Below are 26,143 nucleotides of genomic sequence, written 5' to 3' on the forward strand. Positions count from 1 at the left end.
GTTGTCAAAGAAAATTCTTACCAATTTTCCAAACGTTTTTTTTTAAAAAAAAAAATTAAAAAATGGCAAGCAAGAAATATTAACTTTGACTATTCTATTTGGGTGTGACTATAGTAATACATACTTGCCGAAAGCCACATAGGAAGTGCTTAAACGATAGAAACCGCAAATACTCAATTTACTGAGTCATATATAGCTTAACTGAGACTCACCAAGACATCAATAAGAACTAAGGTTGTTTACACTAATCAGGCATGAAAATTTTCATTACAAAATTCGAACCGCTAACTACTTTACGAATTTTTTTGAGGCATTGATTAATCATCCTAGATGGTATTTTCCAAATGTGTTGACGTGCACGAATCCAACACTATCGGCAAGGCACAAGCCACTTTATGGATGGGAGAAAAAAAGTCTTACCAAAACAAAAAGCTTCCACATGTGCTGGTGCTGGAAAATGTGAGGATTTTGCAAAACTCGATTGTAGCCTCCTAATTACCCATACATCATTATTAAAAAAATATATATATTGTTTTCCTTCTTTTAGCAGAGTATTTTTCAACTTGCCTATCTACCATCTCTTATCATATGGTATTTGTTGCCCTCAATTTTGTAGTTTTGTACAATCTCCAATAACAAGGCTGCTTTAATGCAAATAGTTCTCTTTCTTGAAATTTTTTTGTGTGTATATATATATAATCAAATTTTTATATGGTAACGTTTTAAATTTACTATCAAATGACATATACAAAAAGGAGTTGCATGTCTATGCAAACTCTTATATTTAGATTTTAAACATTTTACATATTTTAATTTTATGAAATACATAATTGTAGTTACCAAAGATTATAAAGAATAATAGTTCTATTGAGCCCTAATCAAATTCTAAGTAAGCTCAGGTCAATGTAAGATTTAACGATAGGAACCACCAATATATATATATATATATATATATATATATATATATATATAAAAGTATGGATGTAGACATTTTTTAAAAAATAAATAAATAAATAGCTTTTTTCAGATTTTCCAACAAAAATAGTTTATTTGTGGGTTCAATATCAAATGAAGATTTGAACGAATGGCTCTAAATTAAAGAAGACAAGGCAGAGGCCATGGCGTCATGCCATTGCCACCTGCCTCTTTCATGGTGATCATGATAATAGTTTAACTATTTTTGTCGTTGAATGACAATGCGGTCCATGTCATTATCATACAAGTGCATGCGAAGATGTTGTCTAAAAGCATAATTATGGTAATTAAACCAATTTTCAGCAGCAAGAACAATATGATATTATATGTAATTCTTGCTCCAACAAGTTAGGAGCCATTAATTTTTTATAGAAACTCTTGGGAGTCTTTCAGTTCTTTTGTCTACTCCAATAGGTTAGCTCACTCCAAGTCAGGCCGCATTAATTATTTTAATTTGATTCCTAATGAGTGTTAATCTATATTCACATCGTTTTTTTTAAGCTAATTTTTATTCACTTAATTTTTTGAAATAAATGATAATATAACACAGTATGAGATTGAGTTCGAACCTTGTCACACTTTACTTATTGAAGGCTTGTTTGAGCTCACTCGTCAAGAAAAATATTAAACTATTAATTAAATGATTAAATTTATTATTTTTTTATTAACTTAAACTTTTGAAATATGTGGTGATTTAACAGACCACACCACATGTTACTTGTATCTGATGGGCAGGTTGTGTAGGGCATTGAAGCCAGATGCCATGAAATTGCTTGTTAATAATACCCTAGCTAGCCTAGCCAACAACAATGCATGTATTGAAAGGGTTTGCGTAGTCTACTACTTCTCAGGTCATGTAGCATTGAATCGAAGGCCATGAAATTGCTTGTCAATTATACCCTTACCAATAATAATGTTGTGAAAGTCTACTTAATTACTATGCAGCCACGGCTTCTCCATCTGATCATTGGTTTCAAAATGGCGTTTGAATCATCAGCTGCATATATAGTCATCAACCAGTAAGAGGAGCACTTTGTAATCAGTGGGAATGAAAACACTACAGGAGAGGTCGTTTCCACTATCTAACCAAAATTAAGGTCAAGGAGTGGTGATGATTCAGTGGAGATGCTTCGATTCCTGAGAAAAGCATAAAGCAAAGAAGAGGCACATTTAAGATGAAGCTGGATGAGATCATTTAGAGGAGGGTGACACCAAGAGGACAGGGCAGCTGGTTTCGTTTGTGACAATGAAATTGTTGTAGGGAAGAAGGGTAGGAAATAAATAAGGGAATAACCACCAAGAGGCTGACAAGGGTGGCACTATGCATGTGTAATACTTGGCTCTAAATGATATGATATTGTCTATTTTGAGCTAAACCCACCATATGGTTTTATTATTAGGCTTACTTCAAAGGACCTCATACCATTTAAAGATAATGTTTTATATAAGGACATTCCCTTTTTCGCTGGCGATGCTCTCTCTAAAATATACGAGACTTTTTGAGATAAACCTAATAATAAAACCGTACAAAAATGACTGAAAGCAGACAATATTATATCATTTAGGACGGAGAGATAGGTCTAATAATATGGTTTGGGCAAAGAGGGGTGAGAAAAGGAAAACAAGCTCTAGAAAATGATTTACGCTTCTCGACAAATTTATTGTTGACCCGAAAATCATTTTCCGTTCGACTAATAAATATCTTTCAAAAACATTTTACATCAAAACATACACAATCTAGTAACACACAAGCATGAAACCGACTCCTCAGTATCTTGATCTAAAACTGCATTGAGCATTCTAGGACACAACGTACACCAGCTTTCAAGGATGTTAAAGTAGAAATCCTTGAAATGGGTTTATTATATCGGCCAATTAAAATGCCATTTATAGACAAACGTTTGTTCCTCCACCTGCTAACAACACTATAGAGGAAGAGGTGGCACAAGTGCAGAGGGGATTGGAAGAAAAAGAATTGCAGAAGTTGCCAATTTGAGGGCACGTATGGTTGGTGTGAGCAATATCTACCGTAGCTAGAGAACCATAGAGAAAAATATCTACATGAAATCAGACCCTTCAAGAGGAGGGAGGATAAGAGAGGTGTAGTGGGATTTTTCGGTTCAGCCTAGATAAATTTTGTCTTTAAACCCATATTTAAGAAAAGGCCTAGAGCTTTGTTTTTAGGTTCCGAGTATAACCCAGAAATGGAATAAGTTTTAACCCAGAAAAAGGGAAGGGAAAAAAAAAAAAAAGGTTTGTACGTAATTAAGCTTTTACAGATGCAATGTTTTAAGTCAGGGAGGTCCCAAGCTTTGTTCTGAGTCATTTTGCTTGCGACCCAAAAAGTGTTTAGGGAGAGAGAATTGGGCGTGGAGATACTTCGAAAACAGAGTTGGTTGTCAAAGCGTAAACCATTAGAGAGTACTGGTTTTTTTTTTTTTTCAAGTGCCTTTAACAGTTAAACGTTTGTTTTAACGTTTGCCTCTTCTCTTCCATAGCGTCGTTTGCCTTGAACAATCTGGAGTCTCGATTTTATAACCGCAGATGTGCGGTACTTAAAAAGTACTGCATGGAAGCCGGGTACTTTCTCAAGAGTATAAAAGCTCTTATAATCACAAAATATACAGTTATGCAAAATCATAGCCGAAGTTAAAAGATTACAAGTCAAAAAATCGAAAACATAACAAATCTTACAATAAAAAACCAATCTATGACGTCAAACATCCGTTATCCCAGCCCGATCTTCAAATTATAAAACAGATATGTTGACTGTTAACGCAAACTTCTTCCGAGAGCACAGGAAGCCATTTCTTAGGTATGAGCAAAAGACTGATGCTCAAACCATTCCCCTCTCGACCCGAAAGCCAGAAGCATTATTCACGTTCTCAGCCCAACGGCTAGGACCATAAAATAAAAACAACAACAAAAAATAAAAACAAAAACCTCCACAAGCAGCAGTGGAGAAGCACAGTATCGTAAACATCCCTTCGGAAGACACGCCTTGGCTGAAGAAAACGATTAGATCTAAGGTTGAAGAAACTAGATTTGGATCTAGATCTAAATCTACAAACTAGATCTAAATCAACCTACTAGAAACGGAGACCAGTAGAGCCTACAGAGAAGACGCCGAACACTGCTACCATAAAAGGGGAAGAGGGAAGATATTGAAGTTTTTCTTAGTATTGTTTAGATGAAATAGAGTAGATGTGTCCAGACAAATTAATCTAAATTTGAAATGAGTGGGAAAAAATTAATTAGCCGGGTACTCTATTATATATAGCACACTATCAAATAGGATTATTAATTAGTTACCTATATATAAATAAAAAGATTATTATCTATATTTAATAAACATAACAATCTTTCATCCAAAAAGAGAGCAATTATAATGTCAAGAGGACAAATCTCCTTGTCATCCCCCTATAAGATTGTGTCGTGTGTCCACCACCACATCTTATATTTGATAAGTCAACATTACTTGTTAGATTGCCCTCATGGTACTTAACATTATTAATTAAACATTTAAAATTATAATTATGTCCTTATGTTAAAAATATTTCAAAAATTAACTGGCCATAGAGATCCATTGCCATGGATCTCCTCCCATGCTTGGCCATAGAGACCACCCCTAGATCTGTGAGGGATGTGGGTCGCAGATGACCCGCGACATCTACAAACTTCACAAAGGGTTGGTCATAGACTCATAAAGGCCTCACGATTGCCTTGCAAAGGTCACAAAGCCTCTGCAAACCCCTATGTGAAGGGTGGGTCACAAAGGCCTCTCAACCCACCTTTCACAAAGGTGGTGATCACAAAGGCTTTGCGAGGGAGTTGTGAGGCCTCCATGATCCATCCCTCGAGTGGGTTGCAGAGGCCTCGCGACCCACCCTTTACAGAAGTAGTTATGGATGTTCTGCAACCTCAACAAGAGGATCTAGAAGGGACCGTTTACATGACCGGCCATGCATATAGAAGGAGACCAATAGGTGGTAGATCTCTATGGGAGTAATTCTAAAAGTCACTCTTGTGTTCATCTTGTGTCACTTTATGAATGAGGTTGTTTTTAAAATTACCATTTGATCAAAATTCAATAATAATCAATCATAGGTCCAATGACGATTTTAGAAACCACATTACTTTTAGAGTGACACAAAAGAGACACAAGAGTAACTTCTAGTACAACTCTCTCTATGATTCATGGATAGCCTTTCAATATATATATTAACATAGGGGCATAATTGTAATTTAAAATACTTAATTAATATATATAAGTTATAACATGAGAGTTTTTTTTTTTTTTTTTTTCCAAATTGAACGAGGAAAAAGGGTTACAAGAGAGGGTCCGTTCCATTCATGATCCGAATGGAAGAGAGAATAGAGAACCCGTAGGAATGCTTCAAAAAACATGATGTTGACTTGTTAAATATGAGATGACGTTAGCCGATACAATTTGAAAGGGGATGACATAGTGATTTGTCCATGTGGCATCATGATCGTTTTCTTTTTGGATGAAAATTGGATGGAAGTAGCTAAGAATTTGATAAACTTACAAAATTTGGGTAGTAAAACTGTCATTTTAAAAAAACCCAGCTAGCACTTTGATAAAACTGCAAAACCACTTGCAGAGAATTAAAATGGTATTTAACTTAAAAAAAATAAAAATAAATAAAATAAAATAAAATAAAAAAAGAAGAAGAAGAAGAAGAAGAAGAAGAAGTGCAACTAAATTTTGAATTCCTCACTCCGTATATAGCAGCTAAGAGCATGGTATTCAAGCGTATCTCCCAGGCCGTCGGGTTGCTCCATTTGATGATGTTGGGTAATGGATCGGTCACAGAAGCCCAACGAACCTCCAGACCCGTTATAACATACAAGTCCATTAAAGAGACAGGTTCAGGCCGAGAAGTAGCCAACCCACTGAAGGTACAATGGTCCTTTGCCAAGTGAAGGAAGCCCACGTTTGCTAATGAACGTGAAATATTCTCGGCATCCAAGCAAAGTCCCACGTTCACCAGAACATGGTCCAACCGTCAACACCAAATCAAGCCACGTGTGCCCAAAAATAAATTAGGAGCCCACGTCCAAAGAAAGCGTGGCCGAGCCACCCACTAACACACTACATGATCTCATGATCGTAGAGTAACTCACAACCCACGATTCACTTCGACAACATTGCGCACAGTGGATCCTCAGGAATGTGGGGCCGAGAATCGTGGGATATAAACCGTTACTTGATGCCTATAAAAGAAAGCTCTAACCCAATACTCGAATAATCACTCTCAAGCTATTCTTGCTCACTTACTCTCCTTCTTTCAAATCACCTACTGATTTAGACATCGGAGCTATCTTCCGCTAACACACCCCGGCAACTCTTATCCTAAATTTTCCTCTTTTGCATATCAACAACTCCTTGGATTCTGTGCAAAGTCACTCATCGGAAAACATTTTACAACACGCAAGCATGAAACCGACTCCTCAGCATCTTGATCTAAAACCGCATGGAGCAATCTAGGACACAACATGACAACACCAGCTTTCAAGGATGTTAAAGTAGACATCCTTGAAATGGGTTTATTATTATCAGCTAATTAAAATGTCATCTTCAGACAAAGCGTCAACCGGAAGACTGCTGCTTTACATTGCTGACAGCCTCACACTAGGAAAAAAACATACGCAAAACCAACAACAGATTCGCAGAAGCATTTGCCAATGAAAAAACTGATATATCGATCACCATATTGTAGAAAAATGGTATTCCAAAGCCTCCTAGTAATAAGGATAATGCAGCTTCCAGGTTGTTATTATTACAATTCTGAACAATTTTCTTTGCTATCACATTAGGAGTATACTCTTAGATGCAGTTCAACTGGTGTGAAATGCCCTCGTCCCTTGGCTGAAGGGAATGGTGAAACTGTAACACGCTTAAAGAAAAGGTCAATCTTCGGGGAGACTAGTAGAGGTAAACCCTTAAATGTGTAAATTTTCTTCTCACAAAATCATTTTCGGAAAGAACTTAAAAAGGATAGTTTATTGGTTCACGCTGCACGGCTTTCTGCGCAAGCTCGGTCTGTTCCTTAACGTGAACCTGATAGAAACCAGTCGCTGTGGCTGCAGATGGAGCACGGCCAATGTACTTGATGTCCTCTATAGAACCTCTGCCCAGTGCTTTCATGGCAGTGTAAAGGCGGGGTGCAATGTAGCTATATCCACCCATGTTCATTGGCTCTTCCTGGCACCAAACAATCTCCGCATCTAACAGATCAAAGAAGAATTAAGTCAGAGCCTCATGCTGTCAACAGAACTTGAAAGAACTTGAATTGGTCAAACACCAATAAAATTTAGGGATAAATGCAAAATCGCACATATTTGCAATTAGCTCCTTCTTGTAAGCAAAAGACACGAATAGGTCCATGCACCCAACTTTCACCCAATTTTTTTATGGAAACCGTCAAATATCACGTCAGCATCAATCATACTGTGATTTTTATATATATATAACATCCTACATGAACCACCCCAACCCCCACCCCCTAATGGCCAAAGTTGGTGGTAATCATTACTGAACCACCCCCAATAGTCATGGAGGTGGTTTAGCCAACCTCCAGATATGCTCAAAGGGGGTGATTTCGGCCACCCTTGAGGGTGGTTTAGCCAACCTCCATTTGGCCTAGGCGGTGGTTAGACATTTTTTTTCCTTCTATTTTTTCTTTTTAATTTTATATTTATACTTTTTTTTTCTTTTTATATTTTATAATTTTGTATTGTGACATATGTTACAACAAGATTGGTGCTGATGCAGAATTTAACGGTTTCCATCAAAAATTTGAATGGAAGTTGGGTGCAAGACTTGATTGTGTTTTTTGCTTACTACAAGGAGCCCTCGGCCAATTTTTATGCCATTGGGAACTAATTGTGAATGTGCAACCAAATAACTAATTTTGTATTTATCCGTAAAATTCAATCTCCAACAAGATTGTGTCCTGTTGAACGGCGCGTGCACTTTAGGATTGCACCCATTAAAATTCACCATTATTTTAGCTATGTATTCAATAATTACTTGGTTCTTTCACCGGTTCAAAAGATTAAATGGATAATGGATTAATCAAGCATCATCCCAGATGATCCTGTATGCCCATCTCTCTCTCTCTCTCTCTCTCTATATATATATATATATATATTTTGATAAATCTGTATGCCCATCTATATTCATATTTCTCCATGGGGAAACAGTAATGCACAGTGGATTTAGTGCCTACCCCTAATATGAATAAAAGAAACTGGGTAACCAATGTCAGATTTAAGTTTTGGCACTCGAGAACTAAATCCAAACTTTACAATAATAGAAGTGACACATGGCTGGTAAGTCAAGAGGGATGGGGGGTTGATGAGCTAATCCTTTTTAAACATAATAGATGTTTTTTTTTTGTTGCAAGTTCAAAATACATACTTGGATATCGCTTCAGCTCTCGCTGGATGAGGTCATATGGGAAGGGGCAAAGCTGTTCCACCCTACATATTGCAACATCCTTAGCATCCACCTTTTTCCGCTCTTCATCAAGCTCGTAATAAACCTGCAAGAAACAAGTTTGCAATAAGGTCGATCTGGTATTTACTGCAAAACCAAAACATCTGAAATCACAACCCCCCAAGTAGGATATAAAAGAAATACTGAAGTAATATAACCTTAAGGACCCTGTGTATTTAATAAAAGAATCAAGGAAAAAAAAATAAGTCAGAAGTGTGACCTTTCCAGAGCAAAGGACCAGCCGTCTAATACCCTCCTCGAGGTCTGAGTGGTCATTCTGGTCCTTTATAAGGCGCTTAAATCTTGTCCCCTGTTTGTCAAAACCTGGGTGGCCTTGGACATCATCAAACTCAGACAAATTGGATTTGCAGTCCTTGTGACGAAGCAAGTTTTTAGGAGCCATCACAACGAGTGGCTTACGGAATTCCCTGTGTATCTGGGGAATGAAACAGAAAATCATGAAAAGAAAAAATCAATCTGAAAAGTTATCCATAATCCTTAGATGCACTTACTTGACGCCGCAAGACATGGAAGTAATTAGCAGGAGTTGTGACATTGACAACCTGCCAATTGCATTCCTGAATTTGTGTCCGAAGAGTGGGATCCATCTCAGGGATAACATAAGGATTGTCGTCACTCATCTAGCATAAAATTTAACAGTAAATAAAAGCTCAGAAATATGATGGATAATATTGACTATGATAAATCATGGGGATCTAAGAGAGCGGGGAAGGGCAACGGGGAGGAGGGGGGGAAGAGTAAAATTAAAGGTTGTTCTCAACCAAGCCAGAGAATCTGCAGCACAAAAGGTGGAGAATCAAGGGCTGTTTAAGATAATTGATAACATATATAATTAGCTTTAGAGTTCCTTCACTGTAGCTATACGTACAGTCTCCTCTCAACTCCATCACAAGCACAGACTAATAAAGTGAACATACACGTGTGTATGCACGTGTGAGAGAGAGAGAGAAGGAAAAGCAATGTAGAATGAAATAACAGAAAAGCACTCCATTAGTATACATAAATAACAGCATTAATTCTTTGGAAGGAGTACCTGAAGAAAACGCTCCAACCGTGCACTAGAATGTTCAGGACCCTGCCCATCATAACCATGAGGAAGCAGCAAAACTAGCCCAGTTTGACGAAGCCACTTGGACTCCCCACTGCTCAAAAACTGATCAAATATAACTTGAGCCCCATTAGAAAAATCGCCAAATTGAGCTTCCCATATTACCAACGAGTTCGGATTTTCCATAGAGTAACCTAACTCAAAGCCAAGAACCCCAAACTCTGAAAGAGAACTGCACAAAACATATGCTGCTCATGTGAGTGACAAATTAAAAAGCCAACAGCCAAGAACCCCAAACGAGTTTGAATTATTCAGTGTGCTTGAAGTTATATGGATTTTAGCGGCCGTTTTACGTTTCAGCCAACAGCTGTCCTGTAGTATGAAAATTTGGGAAGAAGAAGTATATACTATCTCACGGACTATATCTATGTACAATCTCTATCAGCATAGAAGAGCACTTAGAAAAATCACAAAGGATTTAATTGTTCAAAATAGGGTATCTAAGGAATCATATAATCTAATTTCATCACTTTCTTTCTAACAATAGGCTCCATTTGTTTCGCCATAAAACAAAGGATTTAATTGTTCAAAATAGGGTATCTAAGGAATCATATAATCTAATTTCATCACTTTCTTTCTAACAATAGGCTCCATTTGTTTCGCCATAAAACAAATCATATAATCAAATCGTTTTCAGTTGAAAATATTTTACGAAAAAAATATTGATTTTCCGATGTTTGGCTGATACAGTAAATCAATCAAAAGAGATAAAAGAACTTCTCACATTCAATTAGGAAAAGAGTAATGCTTCATACTCAACTCTCATCCCACTCTTATCCCATTGGCCTGAGCTAATGTGGCAGTGTCCATCAGTCTTTATTAGACAAGAAAAAAATCCAAGGGCTAATGGGCATCAGCCCAGTAGGATAAGAGTGCCATGGGAGTTGAGTATTTAGAATTACTTTTAAAAAAATAATATATCGAGAGTTGCAGTAACAAGCAAGCATGAAATATAAAGTCTCACACAGTAAATTATTCAACCTTAAAAGTTAACAATAACACAAGACCATTATATATTATTGACGTTATTTTTTATTCTGGTAAGGGGAAACAAACTGAAACTGCATCTGCAGATGGAAAAATCCAATAGCATCCCTATCACACACAAAACTTGGACATACATTCCTACATAAGGTAAGTAATCCAAGATGCATGCTGGAATAGCCACATATCAGGGCTGTCATAGCCTAAACAAGAAATTATAATACATAATTAATCAATTACATGAAAAGTTTTTTTACAGCAAAAGGAGAGCGGTAGAGCAATCGCATAATGTATTATTAATATTTTGCAAAGAGTTAGCATCATAACACCATAAAGCCAATATACAGCAGTAGTTGGCAGTAAACATAAATGAAAACGAATATAAAGATACTGTTAGACATAAAGGCTAATATAGTTATGAATTACTTACAAAAGAAGAAAGTTGCCACAGGTTACCTGTTGCTAACAGTAAACAGCTCCTCATTTTGGTTCATGATAACATGGTCTAGTGGGCAATACTTCTCCCCCGTTTCCTGATCATGAACTACTGCATGGCGATGACTAAATGTACCTCTTTCAACATCCTGACCACTCAATCGAACATGGTTACCTTCTACTAGCAATGTAGCAAAAGCAAGTGCTTCTGCAACTGCCCAGTCAATGCCTTCACCTGTTTCAATCATTTGAGCACGTTGGTCATAGACCTTCTTCACTGCTCTGTGAGGCTTAAAGTTTTCTGGAAAGACTGTGATTGCTTTGCCAACATTCTTTAAAATGTCTGGTTTTACACTGTATATCAACAAAGCAATTTCATTATAAATACATTTATTCATACATACATATACATAGTCAGAGACAGCCAACTTGCAATGGAAATTGAAACCCTCTCTCCCCCCACCCCCCCTTCCAAACAGAAAACAAGACATACCCAGTGTTTCGGATACGTGAAAGCTGTTCGGGTGATTTGAAGCCAGACCAGTGAGATGCAAGCCAGTCCCTTTTTTTGGGAACATAATCTTTGCTGGCCAAGAATTCTTCATTGAGGATTGTATTGACCTTATTCTGTATCTTATCAATTTCTTCCTTATTCACCTGCCCGGATTCTAGAAGTTTGTTTTGATAGATCTCAAGAGCTGATGGGTGATTACGGATAACCTGTTAGCACTCAACCAACTGAGAAATTTATTGACTTAACTAAAGGGCGGCAGTACAAGAAATTTTAGGATAATCATGGCAAAATAAAAAAGAAAAGATAAAAAATTCTATGACTGTAACTCACATCAAACAAGAATAACAAAACATCAGAAAACAGAAGAGAAAGGGCTAACCTTGTACATTTTGGGCTGTGTGAAGGATGGCTCATCAATCTCATTGTGACCAAAACGGCGATAACACACCAAATCAACCACAACATCTGAATGGAAAGTCTGGCGCCACTCAGCTGCAAGCTCACAAACATGAGCAACTGCCTCCATATCATCAGCATTTACATGGAATATTGGGGCATTCAAGGCTTTGGCAACATCAGTGCAATACTGTGAAGATCTGCCTGCCCTCGGATCAGTTGTAAAGGCAACTTGGTTGTTCACCACTATGTGTATAGTGCCACCAGTAGAGTAGTTTGGAAGAGCACTAAGATGTAGGGTCTCATATACTACACCTTGCCCAGCAAAGCTACCATCTCCGTGAATCAAAATGCCCATATTCTTGGTCCTGTCCATATCATTTGAGTAATATTGCTTTGCTCTAGTTTTTCCAACAACAACTGGGTCCACAGCTTCCAAGTGACTTGGATTTGCAACCAAAGACAAATGTATTCTCTTTCCACCTCTAGTTGGTCGATCATAAGAAGTTCCTAGGTGATACTTGACATCACCAGTTCCTGTATAAAGCCCAACTTCATCCACAGGCTTTGTGCCACCACTAAACTCACTAAAAATCTGACGCAGTGGCTTCCTAACCACATTACCCAACACATTCAATCTTCCTCTGTGAGGCATTCCAATAACTATGCTCTCAACCCCAAGATCTGCTGCCCTATCAAACATCTCCTTCATGCCCGGAATCAGAGTCTCCCCACCTTCAAGCCCAAACCTCTTTGCTGTTGTCCACTTAGTAGCCAAAAAGTTTTCAAACTGTGTACTCCATATCAGCCTATCAAGAATTACCTCCCGGCGCTGCCGATTGTATTGCATCGGTGTTGGGGTTTCAATCTTCTCTCTTAACCAATTACATTTATCACGATTTGCAATGTGCATGTACTCATACCCAATGCTCCCACAGTAAGCCTGCTCAAGCCGGGTCAATATGGATCTAAGGGTCTGCACAGGTCGGTTCTCAGACAAAAACCCAGACATCCTCCACACACCCAAAAAGAATTCTCTATCAAGATCAGCTTCAGTGAATCCATAAAGAGCAGGGTCCAATTCTTCAGGGATTTCTCGTTCTTCCAAACCCAAAGGATCCAACTTGGCTTTCATGTGACCATTAACCTGGTAGGACCTCACAAGCAACAGCAACCGCATACTCTCTTGAATTGTTTGGCCTGAAATTCCAGGGGACGTGGCAGCCTGACCCACAAAATTTCTAAAGAAATTGTCCCATGACTCATCCACACTACTCGGGTCAGCTTCCCAAGCCCTTTGAAGCTCCTCCAAGTAGACGCTGCTTGTCCCATCTAGGAAGCTGTCAGTTAGCCTAGAGAGGGGTACAGGACGAGGGACAGGTGCGGCTTGAGCCTTCGATCTAAAAACAGTGGTGTGAAAATACCGATTCTGTGAGGGGAGGATTCGTGCTCTTGCTGCATATGATCCACCCTGAGATAGATTTCTCCTAATAGCAAGCTTTGCTACACCAGACCCAGCTCTAAACCAACCCATCACTATCGATGCAAAACTATCCACAAAAACAACGGCCCACTAAGTTTCTCAAAGTTCAAAGATGAACATCTAAATGTTCTCTAGCGCTAAAAAAAAACTAATTAACAAATGAAAATGAAATAAAATAAAATAAATAAATGAATAGGACGTTTCTAATATTATAAACTCCCAATATATATGCAAAGGTACATCTATATACATACATATATATTCTTAAAAAAATATTTCCAAAATAAATGATATAATCATAAGAAAACAAAAGAGCAACAATTGAATTTCAGGAGATCAAAGTTACATACAGTAATGAAAATAAGATCACATAGAACATTAAAATTAAATGCAAAAATAACCGATCAATATGAAACAACAAGTTTAAAAGTCGGTTTGATTTTCTCAAAAAAAGAACAATAACACAAACACAAAAATTAACAGTTTCAGCAAATTCCAATCGACATTCAAATTGCATACATGCAAAAATCCAAGAGACAGAGAGAGAAACAAAGATTCTCCAGCTGAACAGCTACAACTATCCCTAAGAGTTTCAGCAAAAAAAAAAAAAAAAAGAAACGGAATAGACGATATAAAAGAGGCAGATTGTGAAGAAGGAAAATGAGTACCTGAAAGTGCGCGCGGACGCGAGAGAGAGAAACCCTAACGCTTTGAAGCGACGGTGAAGACTCTGTCTGAGCCCAACGTTGTGGCTCTTTATTCGTTTCTTCCCATTTATTCTCGAATTTGAGAGATTTTACATCACCACTTTCTTTTTTTATGGGATTTTTTTTATAAAAAAAAATTATAATTCTGAATCGGTGGGCCCGGTTTGACTATGTAATAATGCCTAAAAATTAGTATTTTTATCATATCATAAACGCCCAAAAAAAAAATTATAATTGTTTATATAAATAATAAGAATAATTGTTTTACTTATTCTTTTAATAACTTCGGATATTTGCTTTTACTTATTCTTATAATTGTTTTGAAAACTCAATGCAATAATGCACTCTTCAAAGCAATTACTTAAGATCCTTTTTTCCTATGGCAGAAACCACAAGTGACACTGATCCAATTACAAATAAAGGTGCTTGTGGACCAATTTTTGTCAAAACATTATGAGGATCATAAGAAATACAAGCCTTTAAGGTAAGAAGAAAATATTGATCTTTTGTTTTTTTTTTTTAGCAATAAGGTTGGAGGAGGAGACCAATTGTGGCTATTATAGCCGGGCGTAACCATAGTAGCACCAACCTGTGGGAGACTGCACAAGAGAGACTTAGACGACGAAAACTGCAAGCGCAGTCTCAAGACTAGCTGACCTATTACTTAACCGCCTGCCCCACCGGGGCATCAATGAGAACCAAGATGGTTTATATTAATCAGACACACGAGAATTCTCCATTGTGGATATTTGAACCTACACTCTAGTACTTACCTATCTACTTGAAAATTTTCTTGTGGGAACAAGGATAGAGTCAAGAAGAGACCGAGAAGGGCATGCCCATACGTTCCTGCTTTGTCGACAATAAAAGCCCAAAAAAAAAAAAAAAACATTTTGGATGAGAAAATTATGGTTTTGGTCCTTTTGGAGCCCCTGCGTCAAGCAAAAGGCCTGGCAAGATTGAACATAGATTTCAGAATTTCTTGTTTGGACCAGCTAATGAAATTGAATTTGTATTATTTTTTGCTTACAATGTCCAAGTGTTACGTCTGAGATGACGTGTACCTATGTTACATGAGAAGGTTTGACCAGAAGTTTGAAAAATCCAGCACTACAACAATGACTGGGACAGGCTAGCCAAAGCAGAGCTTGCTGCTTTCAGATGGCTTTTGAAAAAGTCACAGGTATTTAAGAAGCAAACATTGAACTTTGTAAAGAAAATCAACCTATTTTTTAATATTCAGAACCATCCAATTTTGAAGAACATTATTGTGACGAGAGTTGTATCTATCTAGGTAGAGTTATGGAGGGATGGACTATTGGATTATATGTTCTGCAAGAATATTTTCCCTTGGCTTGATGTTAAATTTATTGATAAATGTTAACCAAAAAATACTTAACAGGGTAAAGTTCTGAGGACTAGAATAAAGATTCAGCCACTGAAACAATACTTTTTTATTTGGCTTAACAGGTCCATTTTTTAAAATAGAATTAACACAAAACCAAGAAACATACATAGATCACTTCTCAGGCCAATACTAATACCAACCTCGTAATCAATAAAAGGAACAAAGTTTTTTCTCCAAATTGAGTCGGAGGAAAACAATCACAGAGACAAGATGCGAAATGTAAAAGCATTGATGCAAAGCTTTCACCCTTTTATATTATTTCTGAAAACATATATAAGTTGGAGCACCTAAGCATTTTCTAGTAAGAGCAAAGTTGGTGCTGAATATCTATCTACACCAATACAAGTTAAATAAGTCGATGATCTCAAGCCCCAAAATGGGATCCAGAATGAAAAAGGAAAGAAAGACAGAATGGCTTTACTATTATATTAATTCAACTTCACTGAAAAAAATACTGACTTTAACACACTAAGGCTGGAACTACAGAAAAGTAACAGGAGCAGATACATGCAACCTGCACAAAGTCATCAGAATTGCTTATTCGCCCAAATGAGTGCCACTATGAGAACATTCCCACGTTCTCCATTTACGAGCCACAGCAAGTTGACTTTTGTGCAGCTTGACCACCACTGTCTGTCTGGTCTGGTTTGTTAATCTTGAGCGTTTGAGGCTGAAAGCACAAAGCAATGAGTCCGTTAAAATTTGAGAAAAAGAATAAGCTAGGATTCCCATGTCTGATGGCCCAAATCTATTGCTTTTTAAAAGGAGAAAAAGAATGGATCACATAGAAAGTCAAAAAGAAGTTGGAAAAGACAAAACAAAGGAAGAAAAAAAAGCACACACCTCAACCCTGGAATCAGTTTCTGCAAGCCTATGCTTAATATCCCTCCCTATTGAAAAGAAAACCTCCTCCACATTCATATTTGTCTTTGCACTCTGCAGAACATATTCTTATGGTATAAGCAGAACAGAAAGACTGGTTTTAAAACGTAGATTACATCTTGACACTATGTTGCCACTTACAGTTTCAAAGAACTTGATGCCATACTCATCAGCAAGAGCTTGACCCTTAGAGGTAGGCACAGCCTAGGAAAAGTAAGAGAATTTCCTTTATAGTTAACGATATAGAACACATGGGCATGCACACAAATACAGAGAGGGATAAAGAGAATGAGGAAAGGATCATATACTAGCCCAGTCAGCAGCTTTTCAGGCTACAGGGTCGCATATTCATCCACAATTCACCCTTCTCTCATACTTTTAGGGTGGTTGCATTTTATTCAATAGAGTGTATCATTTATGCAAGCAGGAGCATGTTCCATCAATGAACTCAGAATCCAGCCCACCAGGTGAAAAGGCAACATTTGCTGCGAGTTGATTAATCACAAAACACCTACCCTTTTGCTTTCATCCATGTCAGCCTTGTTTCCCACCAGGATCTTGTTAACGTTGTCAGATGCATGTTGCTCAATGTTGCGAATCCAGTTCCTAATATCTGAACAGAAAGAAAAGATAGCTCCATAAAGAATTGAAAGAGATATAGTATTAATATCAAAGGCACAACAACAAGAAGAAAAAAAAAAACCACAACTAAAACTATAAATGAAAATTATACAAATACCAATTTTAAAAGATGGCAACAAAAAGTGAAATAATACGTACATATCATAGTACAATATCCAACAAGAATGGCTGACCAAGCCACCAAAGTATGAAGACTATAAACTAATGGGCATTGCTATGCACAAAATCCAAATCAGACTAAGACAAAAAGAGAGATTACTGTTGAATGATGACTCATCAGTAACATCATACACCAGCAAAATACCCATGGCTCCTCGGTAGTAAGCTGCAAAAGAGCACAAAATATATAAGAAAACTCCTCTACCATCTAAATATAATACAAGATGCAAGTCAGGTAAAAATGATATTGAAAATGAACCACCTTACAAGTCGATATTGGACCTCCCATTTAATATGCCAGCAAGCACAGATGTCTGGGAACCAGCTATATGGTGGGACTTCATCAAAAGGTCCAATATGAACCAGATGGTATCATAACCATCTAAGCTATTATATTTGTGTTCATGCTTTCAGAAGAAATCATTTTCTTGATTCTCTAAATGAAAGGGTCAACGGCTAGGTGAGTTTACAATGCCAAAGCTTGAACATGGACAATGACAATACAGCATCTTATCCAAGGAAACACTAACTTCCAAATAAGGAGGAAACAAACTACAAAACACAATCTACCCACATAGACATCGAAGAGGTAACTAGTGAAAACCCAAAAGACAAACCTGTAGTGATAGTTCGAAACCGCTCCTGACCAGCTGTGTCCCAGATTTGCAATTTAATTCGTTTGCCATCAAGCTCAATGGTTCTTATCTTAAAATCAATGCTGTCGAGAAAAATATAATATTAAAATCAGAAATATTAAGAAACATATAATGGAGCTTCTGAATTTTTCAGCTCAAACAAGCCCCTATTCTTCCCAAAAGAATACATGCATACATCCATTTTTTTATTGGTAAAAAACACACACCCAATGGTTTTTGAACCCATGACCATGCCCTCCATCTTGTGCTTACAAATGGAGGAGGAGGTGCCCTTTGAGCTAGAGCTCATGGGCAAAATCTATGCATGCATACATAAATACATGTGCACTTAGATAGCTATGAGCATGACGGTGACTGAGTGATTATATACCATCTGAATGTTGACTTCATTCTATACCAGCATATAAATAGGACGAAAACAAAGGCCAATAATCACTCAATTTCCTAAATTTTTGCCCCATAACTCACATAATGAGGCCCCACAATTAATTATCCCTAATCCTCATCTTGACATCCACGTTTGCGTGATGCAAATCAACTAAAACATTTCAAGATATAAAAATTCCATAGTTTCTAAGGATACAAACCCAATGGTGGTAATAAAACTGGTTGTGAAGGAACCATCAGAAAAGCGCAAAAGCAAACAACTCTTGCCCACACCTGCAGAGATTTGATAAGAATGTCAAATAACCAGGAACAAAAACTCAACTATAACCTAGCATGTTATTTTGCCCACTTTTTAGGAATTTAAAGCACTTAGTTTTAGCATATAATTCAAGTGTCCATGTCCTGCTTAAAAAGGAGGCATTAAGATCAGAGATCCCGTCCCTAAATTTAAATACTAGCTACAATGCTCTGTGCAGATATGGCAGGTAACGCCAACGAAAAAATGCCTAGAATGGTAGAATGTCATGTAACATGAACTAACTCAAATACGCATGATAAAAATGAATGATATTTTTCAAGACTTTGTGCCCCATTTATTGTGTCAACAACCAAAAGACAATCCAGGAAACTCAACCAAGTAACAAAAAGAAAACCAAAAGGAATTAAAAAAGAGAAGGCCTTTGCATGATTTCGGAATTTAAAAAGAAGAGAACGGGACAACAAATAAACCTCAAGATTTTAACATAATCATTACCCGTCGGCAATGAAAAATAGGCAGATCCAAACAAACACGGGGTTCAACACTGTTTTCTATTATGCAGTACAACCTATTACAAACACTGAGGTAACAAACTTGTAGTGTGCCTAAGATTTCCACCATGTCTCAATTTTTATTTTTATGTTCCTCTATTTGACTTTAGTGGGGCTTCCTGTGTACTAGGCTGCGCTCTCTGTGATTTTCAATAAATTACTTATTTATAAAAAATTATAAAATAAAATAAAAAAATAAAAAAAACTTGTATGTTACTCATCATATATCACTTTCTGCTATACTACTAAAGAGAGATGTCCATACCATGTCTATAACTCACACACACCCCTTTACAAACCATAAACATTCTATTTCGAGTAAACCCATAAAAATTAAGCCCCACATATTACCAAACCTTGCCTCCTATTTCGGTTCCAGACAAATTATTGTTGTAACCAGGTTCAATACAGAATGCTTCTCACTCAGTTTATTCATAAGCCAAAAACAACAGTACAGATGAAGCACATAGGAAAATATAGCACAAAGCTGGACAAAACCAAGAATCAACAACCTAAAGAGAAAACGTGAAAATTCCCATAAAATTTACAGCCATCAAATTGAACCCAACAACCTAAAAACAATCAAATAGCATCCGAGATCACATACCCATTCGTTCACAAACCAAATAGAATACAGAAATGCACCCATAATAAAGAAAAACAACCAAAATAAAATAAAACAAAAGATCAAAAAGTTCACAACTTTTCGATTCTACATGTTCATTTCCTCCATTTTTTAAGCCAACCAAGAAGAAGAAGAAGAAAGCGAAGAAAAACAAACCGCTGTCACCAATAAGGAGAAGCTTGATGAGGTAATCGTAATCGGCACGAGCCCTGACTGGTGGTGCAGCCATCGATTTATCAGCAACCTCAAACAACCACAAAATCGATCACTCTGTCTCTCTCTCTCTAACTCTCTCAGCAACAAACCGAATATATATATATTACGTGTATACAATCGCAGAAGCCGGAGTGTAAGAAATCGGGATTGGAAAGAGAGAGATAGAGAGACAGGGGAGAATGCCTTGGCGCTGGTTACCAAGTAGTCGGCGACATATTCAGAGACGACCCAATCGTCTTTGGTTTCTGAGTTGTGGGTCTCTCGCTTTCTCTGTTTCTCTCTCCGCGTACAACTTGTGGGTGCTGAACTGTTCTTCGACGAGGAGTGGACTCGGGTCCTTTCTTTCTTGTGGATGCACTCCATCACTTCCCTGCCACATTGCACATCTACTTGACAATCAAAACGTCTAATAAATATCTCACAAAATTGATAACAACTCTAATTAGCTATGAAATATTTCTTTTAATAAGGCTATATAATATACTATTATTCCACTATCTTGGAATTATTAATTTATCATTGTTAATCTTTTTCTTTTAACAAATGCTGATATAAAAATTGATTTGCAGTGTCATGTGGATATAGGTGTGAAATATAGTTTGTATTTTTTTTTTAACAAAGATTAATTTAAAAGCTATTAAACATTGTCATATTAGCTTTATAATATATAATTGAATCTGTTTGTGTGATATGTAATGATACTCATCTATTTAAATTTTTATTTTAAGTTTCTTGGGCACAAAGATAGGCTTTGTTTGTTGTTAATAATTTTTAATGTTTTAATGTAATATATATATATATATATATATAAGTAATAAGTGTATTATCAAAACGTACAGAGGGGTGCAACCCATGTATACAATAGGTATAAAGGGTAACCCATATTGACTAGAAAAAGATTTACAAAACTCTAAGAAATCAGAAAAGGTGGACTTATGCGAGTTCAACCAAGTCCCACTCCAAGAGAACAAAGTATTTAATGCCAACTTTATCAACTCAATCATGTTGCTCTCCTTATCCTCAAAGTTGGGTGCATTCTATTCACGCCATAAACACCTCATCATACATAATGGGACGAGCCTCCACATACACAAAGCATGCCTATTATCCAATTGACCCCTCCAAATTTCTAAGATATCACTCACATTTCGCGGCATGGCCCAACTCACTCCAAAGAATTGAAATAAAACACTCCACACCTCATTTGCAACCTCACAATGTAGCAATAGATGGTCAATGGACTCTCCCCAGTGTTTACACATATAACACAACTTTCGTAAATTTTCCAAAGTGAGGATCTTTTCTACCGTCGCCGTCCACACAAAGAAAGTCACTATTGAGGGAGCAATTTTAAGTGTTTTATGAATATTTTGTACTTTCGGTTGTTTTGTTAATGATTTTATTAATTTTAGGATCTCCCACACTCTTTTTGGATTAAGAGTCTTTTTTTGGATTGCGTTATGAATGGTAAAAAGTATTTTTAATACCTAAAAAGAAATTGTGCCAAATCAAAAGCTGGCCTATTTGATAAAAATTCTAAAACTACTTCTTTGATTTTTATTTTTTTTACTCTAAAAGTGGCCAAAAGGTCCAAAACGCACTTTTTGTAAAAGCTTACAAATAAATTTTTGCTAAAAACGATTTTTGACTTAAAAACTTTATTTCTTAAACACAATCCCAAACATTCTTTAAGAGTATAAAAAATCCTCACATGCATTTCATTGCATTATTGCATATATTTCAACTTCAAAGGACAAACTCAATCACACATTTTATTGTCTAGTCATTGTAAATGAAGTATTTAATTAAAATGTAAAACAAATTAGGAAAACAAGATTTAAACTCAATTTTTTTATATACCATATTAAATTATTAATTATTTAAAAACTTAAACATATTAAAAAAAAAAATTACCACATAATTAATATTTTATCGATAACAAGTTAAGAGTTGGCTGCCTGTACGTAAATTTGAAAAAGCCAAAGAAGGAAAAAGTGATGAGAGTAACGGACCACGTATATTCCCAAATTCCTACAAGTCTCTTTGTTGGGTTATCAAAAAGTAAGCAGAAGAAAATGTAAAAAAAATATTGTGCTTAGAGGTATATCCCGAGAGGATACCGAGAAGATCCTCTTCCGCCCCTCACCCTCACCTACAAAAAGGCCACTAACAGCGCCATGTTTCTCAACTTTCCACGACATGATAGGCTTGTCTTCATTGTGGCATCCTCTTCGGCATCAACTGTGATTCCCATCAGAATTCTATGGGCTTGGAGGCTTGCAGTAGTAGCTGCAGCAGCAGCAGCAGCCATGAGGACGAGGACGACAACGAAGAGACTCATCCTCCAAGTTAGGTCCTGATGGGACACTTGCACCTTTAAGGGCAACTACAATCTTTGGCAATGTCGACATACTGCATATGTATCTCTCTTTATATTATTTTTCATGTCTCTTGTATTAGAATTTGTGCTTATCTTCTACTTCTCTAACAGTATCACATCTTTTACCCCTTTTATTTTACTCTGCAAATCTCTGTTTCCCAAATGAGTAATTATGGGAACAACATAGTTTTTTGCTTTTATCCTGTCTGTTCTCTTGTCTGGAAGATTTTCGTTTTTCGTACATCTTGATTCTCAATGATACAATAAACGGTATGATTTTCCATCGATGACTTTGTTATTTGGATAAAATACAACACACCCATTTATTCAAAATGCTTACAATGCTACATTGTTTAGCTCATTTACCACTTTGTGTGACATCTCCGAGGTTCCTTGCACAATGAAATTAGAATTACTGCTAGCAATCTAGCCTCAAATGAGATGCCAAACGAGATTGGGATCTCCATATAAAAGTAATTGAACTTCAATTTTTTTTATCAAGTGTCCAATAAAGGTTCTAGCACAACTGATTCCAATCTTACACAACGCGGCATACTCTCCAATTAGACAACCGCAAAATGTAAAATTGGTCACTTCCGTATTTTCAAAAGCAACGGGGACGACAACCACCTCTACATTGGGCAAAAATATAAAGAACGTCACTTCTCATGTGTTTTTAAAAAGGAATAAAAGAAATGCATGTAAAAGTTTTAAGTGTGAAAATATCAGAATTGGATTGGAAAATTTTGAGGAAAACTTTGTTCACCGGCTGGCATCTTACATGAGAGGAAGTCACTTCACTTCTACTCGTTTGGGTTCCACGAAATACTCGATCCACATTAACGTACAAGAGATACAGCAACACAAATGGATCCATATTAACGTACAAGAGATACAGCAACACAAATGGATTCGGTGCTGTGGTTCCAACTCGATCGACATTAACGTACAAGAGATACAGCAACGCAAATGGATTCGGTGCTGTGGTTCCACGAAATACTCCATCCACAGCACCGAATTCATAACCTGACGGCTTGCATATAAACCCCGTTTATATAAAAAAATTTCACCAGCACGGTATACAAAAGTCATTGCGGAAAAAGGTTACTCAGAGTCTCAGACCTTCCATATTACATCAGGATGTAGAAAGTGCCTCCACTATCGGTTGATGTCTTAGCCAAATGATGGACGCCTTGCAGAAACAGAGAAAGCGGGGAAGGGGGACTAGATAAGACATCTCTTTTACCTCAGGCAAGCATATACATAGCAAAGCCAAGGCCTAAACAATATGGGGCTCTTTTTACCTATTCAAAGGGGGTTATGGAGAGAATAACAATCTTAATCCAAAGGAAAGAAAAAGGGATTTCGTAAGAACATTGTATGGGAAGCAGCCATCTAACCACCGAAGTGACGCTAGAGTTAGCAATATGGGGCTTATCCCACAGCACCAGTAACATTTGACGGATTCAAGAATTACTGGCCATGCTGATACTTCAATGATCGAAGCCTAAAAATGAATTCCATAAATAAAGTAAACATAGTACTGCAATTTAGATAAGGTGAACACAATGCAACATTAAAGTCTTCCATTAATGTGGGTATAGACACCAGTACCCACAAATAGAGAAAAAACACTCAATCCAAATAAACATAGAACTATCCTATATTAAAATGAGTTCAAAATACACCAAAAAACTCCTCACAAGCAGAAAAATTTTGGCCATTCCCGACACAAACTCAGCCTAGTAAAAGAAACCAAGCACTTTACCACCAACATTCTTTCTCCTAGCCTCTTCATGATCCATGATACCAGCAGAAGTCGTCAACACAATATAACCAAACTGCAGTTTTCAGAAATATGTTTAGGTCAGGAGGAAAAAGCCTGTATAATTCTGAAAGAATAAATTAACAATGTAATTCACATCATAGTCCCCTTTTAAATGGCTTAAGTAACCTAAAACATAAAGTTTTATATCAACAGGGCAAACCTAAGACATTTAATGATAATATTAACCTTTTATATGAATATTACTATACCCTAATCCAGTCAATTTTCATAACTCTACCGTTTAATAAAAAAAAAACCAAAACCCCATCAAATTGAAGTTGGAATTTAACTAAGAAAGACCAGACCTATCAAGAGCCATCCTACATGTAGGCTCACAGCCATGATAAAACTGGTAAACTTCTTCTAACATATTTACAAAACGATTCTGATGCTAACCTGTCTTGAGGGGAGCAACCTTGCAGTCCAACCTTCAATCTCTTTAACACCAACGTCAAAACGAGGACTAATAACCCCGCACTTGTTAAGCCTTCCATTCAGTTCGACAACAATTTTGCCAGACCTGTGGTCGTCAACATACTCAAACTCCCCAATGTAACCTATAGAGCAACACCAAATAAGCAAAATGTAAAACTTTTAAAAATTGTACAAGTAGAACAAAATTGTAAAGTTATCTCCATCTCTACTATACCATGCTTCTGCATAACCAGAAGAAATTTGATAATCACTTTCGAGGATGGCCTGATCATGACCTGGCGCTTCCCCCTCTTCTCTGCATTGTACATGCTCTTAAGAGCATCGTTCAAAACACTCACTCGCACCATTGTTTCCGCTACATGATTGAATAAAACATGTCAATGACAACAACAAAGCTTTAGCAAGCAGACAAAATACGCTTGAAGCAACAACTAAAAAAAAGTTTGAAATTTCCCTTTTGAATTTTTGTTAGTCAAGTATACAAACAATTCACTTAAAATGGCCATCTCTCATGTCATTCAAAAGCTCAGTCACATTACCCGTTCATTAATAAACCCATCACAAACCAATCACTTAACATGGCTTATCCCAAATATTAGGTATAGTGCAACCTCATTCTAACCTGTTAAAATTCATGGTTTCAGCAGCAACCCTCAAATCAAGCTATTAATGGAAGAAAAAAAATAGACCAAAAAGCAAAAAAAAAAAAAAACCGCGTAACATTCAACAGCAAACCAGCCAAAAACTTTTGCAAGCATTACATTGAACATATACGCCCATACATATAACAACCTAGAATGGACAAAAAACAACAGTTTCAAAGAAAGCGTTCCCATGAAAAACCTATCATCTACAGCCCATTCTGGCGGTCCATCAAATGAATTGCCACAAATTCGTCAAAATTTTACATCATGTAGCAAACGCAATATCATGCGGTCATCAACTCAACCAGCTCACTAAATCAGTTGTAATCAAATCCACTGACCAGCAAACCATTTTTAGATTGAAAATATGTAGTTTACTTTTCGATTCCCCACCAAAAGCACATAGCAGTAACTAAAACCAAAAACCCAGAAACAAGAAACAAGCATGAGCGTCAAAAATGAAACAAAACCGTGGATCACACATATGTAAAAGAATTACAGACCGAACAGACTAAGTTAAAAAAAAAAAAAAAATCAGAAACAGGAACCCCAGGGCGAATCGAAGTTCAAACACTTGAGGATTCGTTTCTGTTCGGTTCGTGCGTACCGTATAGAAAGCAGAGACAGCCGAGCAGAGGCGCCTCCAAGACCGAAGAGTTTTTAGGGTTTCTTGGGGGGCTTTGAGAGAAAGAAAGTGTGGAAACCCTCGTGCCTATATTTGGTTTGCCCAACACGTGAATGTACTAACTTGCCCTCAAACTAGGGCTCTGACAGTTTGTCCTCTGTTGGCCCATAAAGCACAGATAAGAACATGACTCGGCCGGGATATAAATGGGCCGGATTTAAATCTCCCACTCAGCCCAATTATAGGTCAATAGGCTAAACGCCACAGCGCTCATGCTGGGCTCAGAGCCTTTGCAAAC

General features: G+C 37.0%; 3 protein-coding genes across 4 annotated transcripts; all 3 read right to left on the reverse strand.

Moving 5' to 3' along the window:
• Positions 1-6,685: 6,685 nt before the first annotated feature.
• On the reverse strand, positions 6,686-14,219 carry LOC132186260 (uncharacterized). 2 transcript variants are annotated; one of them, XM_059600145.1, is made up of 9 exons: positions 14,110-14,219; positions 11,942-13,508; positions 11,542-11,768; positions 11,070-11,402; positions 9,555-9,801; positions 9,013-9,141; positions 8,721-8,936; positions 8,423-8,546; positions 6,686-7,227 (listed from the first exon to the last, which is right to left on the reverse strand). In XM_059600145.1, the coding sequence occupies exons 2-9, from the start codon at positions 13,490-13,492 to the stop codon at positions 6,989-6,991; spliced, it is 3,066 nt and encodes a 1,021-aa protein (XP_059456128.1). In that variant the 5' UTR covers positions 13,493-13,508; positions 14,110-14,219; the 3' UTR covers positions 6,686-6,988. The 2 variants fall into 2 exon arrangements, with proteins under 2 accessions (XP_059456128.1, XP_059456129.1); XM_059600146.1 differs by having other exon boundaries at positions 11,942-13,578.
• Positions 14,220-15,774: 1,555 nt separating this feature from the next.
• Positions 15,775-20,285, reverse strand: LOC132186741 (ras-related protein RABE1c-like). The gene is made up of 8 exons (XM_059600768.1): positions 19,874-20,285; positions 18,483-18,555; positions 17,857-17,957; positions 17,340-17,405; positions 16,954-17,051; positions 16,580-16,642; positions 16,400-16,492; positions 15,775-16,226 (listed from the first exon to the last, which is right to left on the reverse strand). Exons 1-8 carry the CDS (start codon positions 19,944-19,946, stop codon positions 16,143-16,145), a joined length of 651 nt encoding a protein of 216 aa, XP_059456751.1. The 5' UTR covers positions 19,947-20,285; the 3' UTR covers positions 15,775-16,142.
• A 3,555-nt stretch (positions 20,286-23,840) lies between these two features.
• LOC132186029 (small ribosomal subunit protein uS8z/uS8w) lies at positions 23,841-25,939 on the reverse strand. The gene is made up of 4 exons (XM_059599801.1): positions 25,828-25,939; positions 24,791-24,931; positions 24,538-24,698; positions 23,841-24,154 (listed from the first exon to the last, which is right to left on the reverse strand). Exons 2-4 carry the CDS (start codon positions 24,921-24,923, stop codon positions 24,056-24,058), a joined length of 393 nt encoding a protein of 130 aa, XP_059455784.1. The 5' UTR covers positions 24,924-24,931; positions 25,828-25,939; the 3' UTR covers positions 23,841-24,055.
• Positions 25,940-26,143: the final 204 nt, after the last annotated feature.

This window comes from Corylus avellana, chromosome ca7 (genome assembly GCF_901000735.1).
Source record: "Corylus avellana chromosome ca7, CavTom2PMs-1.0".
NCBI classification, from domain to species: Eukaryota; Viridiplantae; Streptophyta; class Magnoliopsida; order Fagales; family Betulaceae; genus Corylus; species Corylus avellana.

Bases quoted from the DNA above. Each gene is read 5' to 3' on its own strand.
- LOC132186029 (XM_059599801.1), bottom strand. From the start codon at position 24,923: ATGGTGCGAGTGAGTGTTTTGAACGATGCTCTTAAGAGCATGTACAAT. The intron at 24,699-24,790 runs GTATAGTAGAGA...GTTGCTCTATAG, and splicing joins TCTGGTTATGCAGAAGCATG to GTTACATTGGGGAGTTTGAG. The intron at 24,155-24,537 runs GTTAGCATCAGA...TGAAAACTGCAG, and splicing joins GGTTGCTCCCCTCAAGACAG to TTTGGTTATATTGTGTTGAC.
- LOC132186741 (XM_059600768.1), bottom strand. From the start codon at position 19,946: ATGGCTGCACCACCAGTCAGGGCTCGTGCCGATTACGATTACCTCATC. The intron at 18,556-19,873 runs GTTTGTTTTTCT...AAATCTCTGCAG, and splicing joins TCTCCTTATTGGTGACAGCG to GTGTGGGCAAGAGTTGTTTG. The intron at 17,958-18,482 runs GTTTGTATCCTT...TTTTCTCGACAG, and splicing joins AGTTTTATTACCACCATTGG to CATTGATTTTAAGATAAGAA.
- LOC132186260 (XM_059600145.1), bottom strand. From the start codon at position 13,492: ATGGGTTGGTTTAGAGCTGGGTCTGGTGTAGCAAAGCTTGCTATTAGG. The intron at 8,547-8,720 runs GTCACACTTCTG...TGTTTCTTGCAG, and splicing joins TGGTCCTTTGCTCTGGAAAG to GTTTATTACGAGCTTGATGA. The intron at 7,228-8,422 runs GTATGTATTTTG...TTGATCTGTTAG, and splicing joins AGAGCTGAAGCGATATCCAA to ATGCGGAGATTGTTTGGTGC.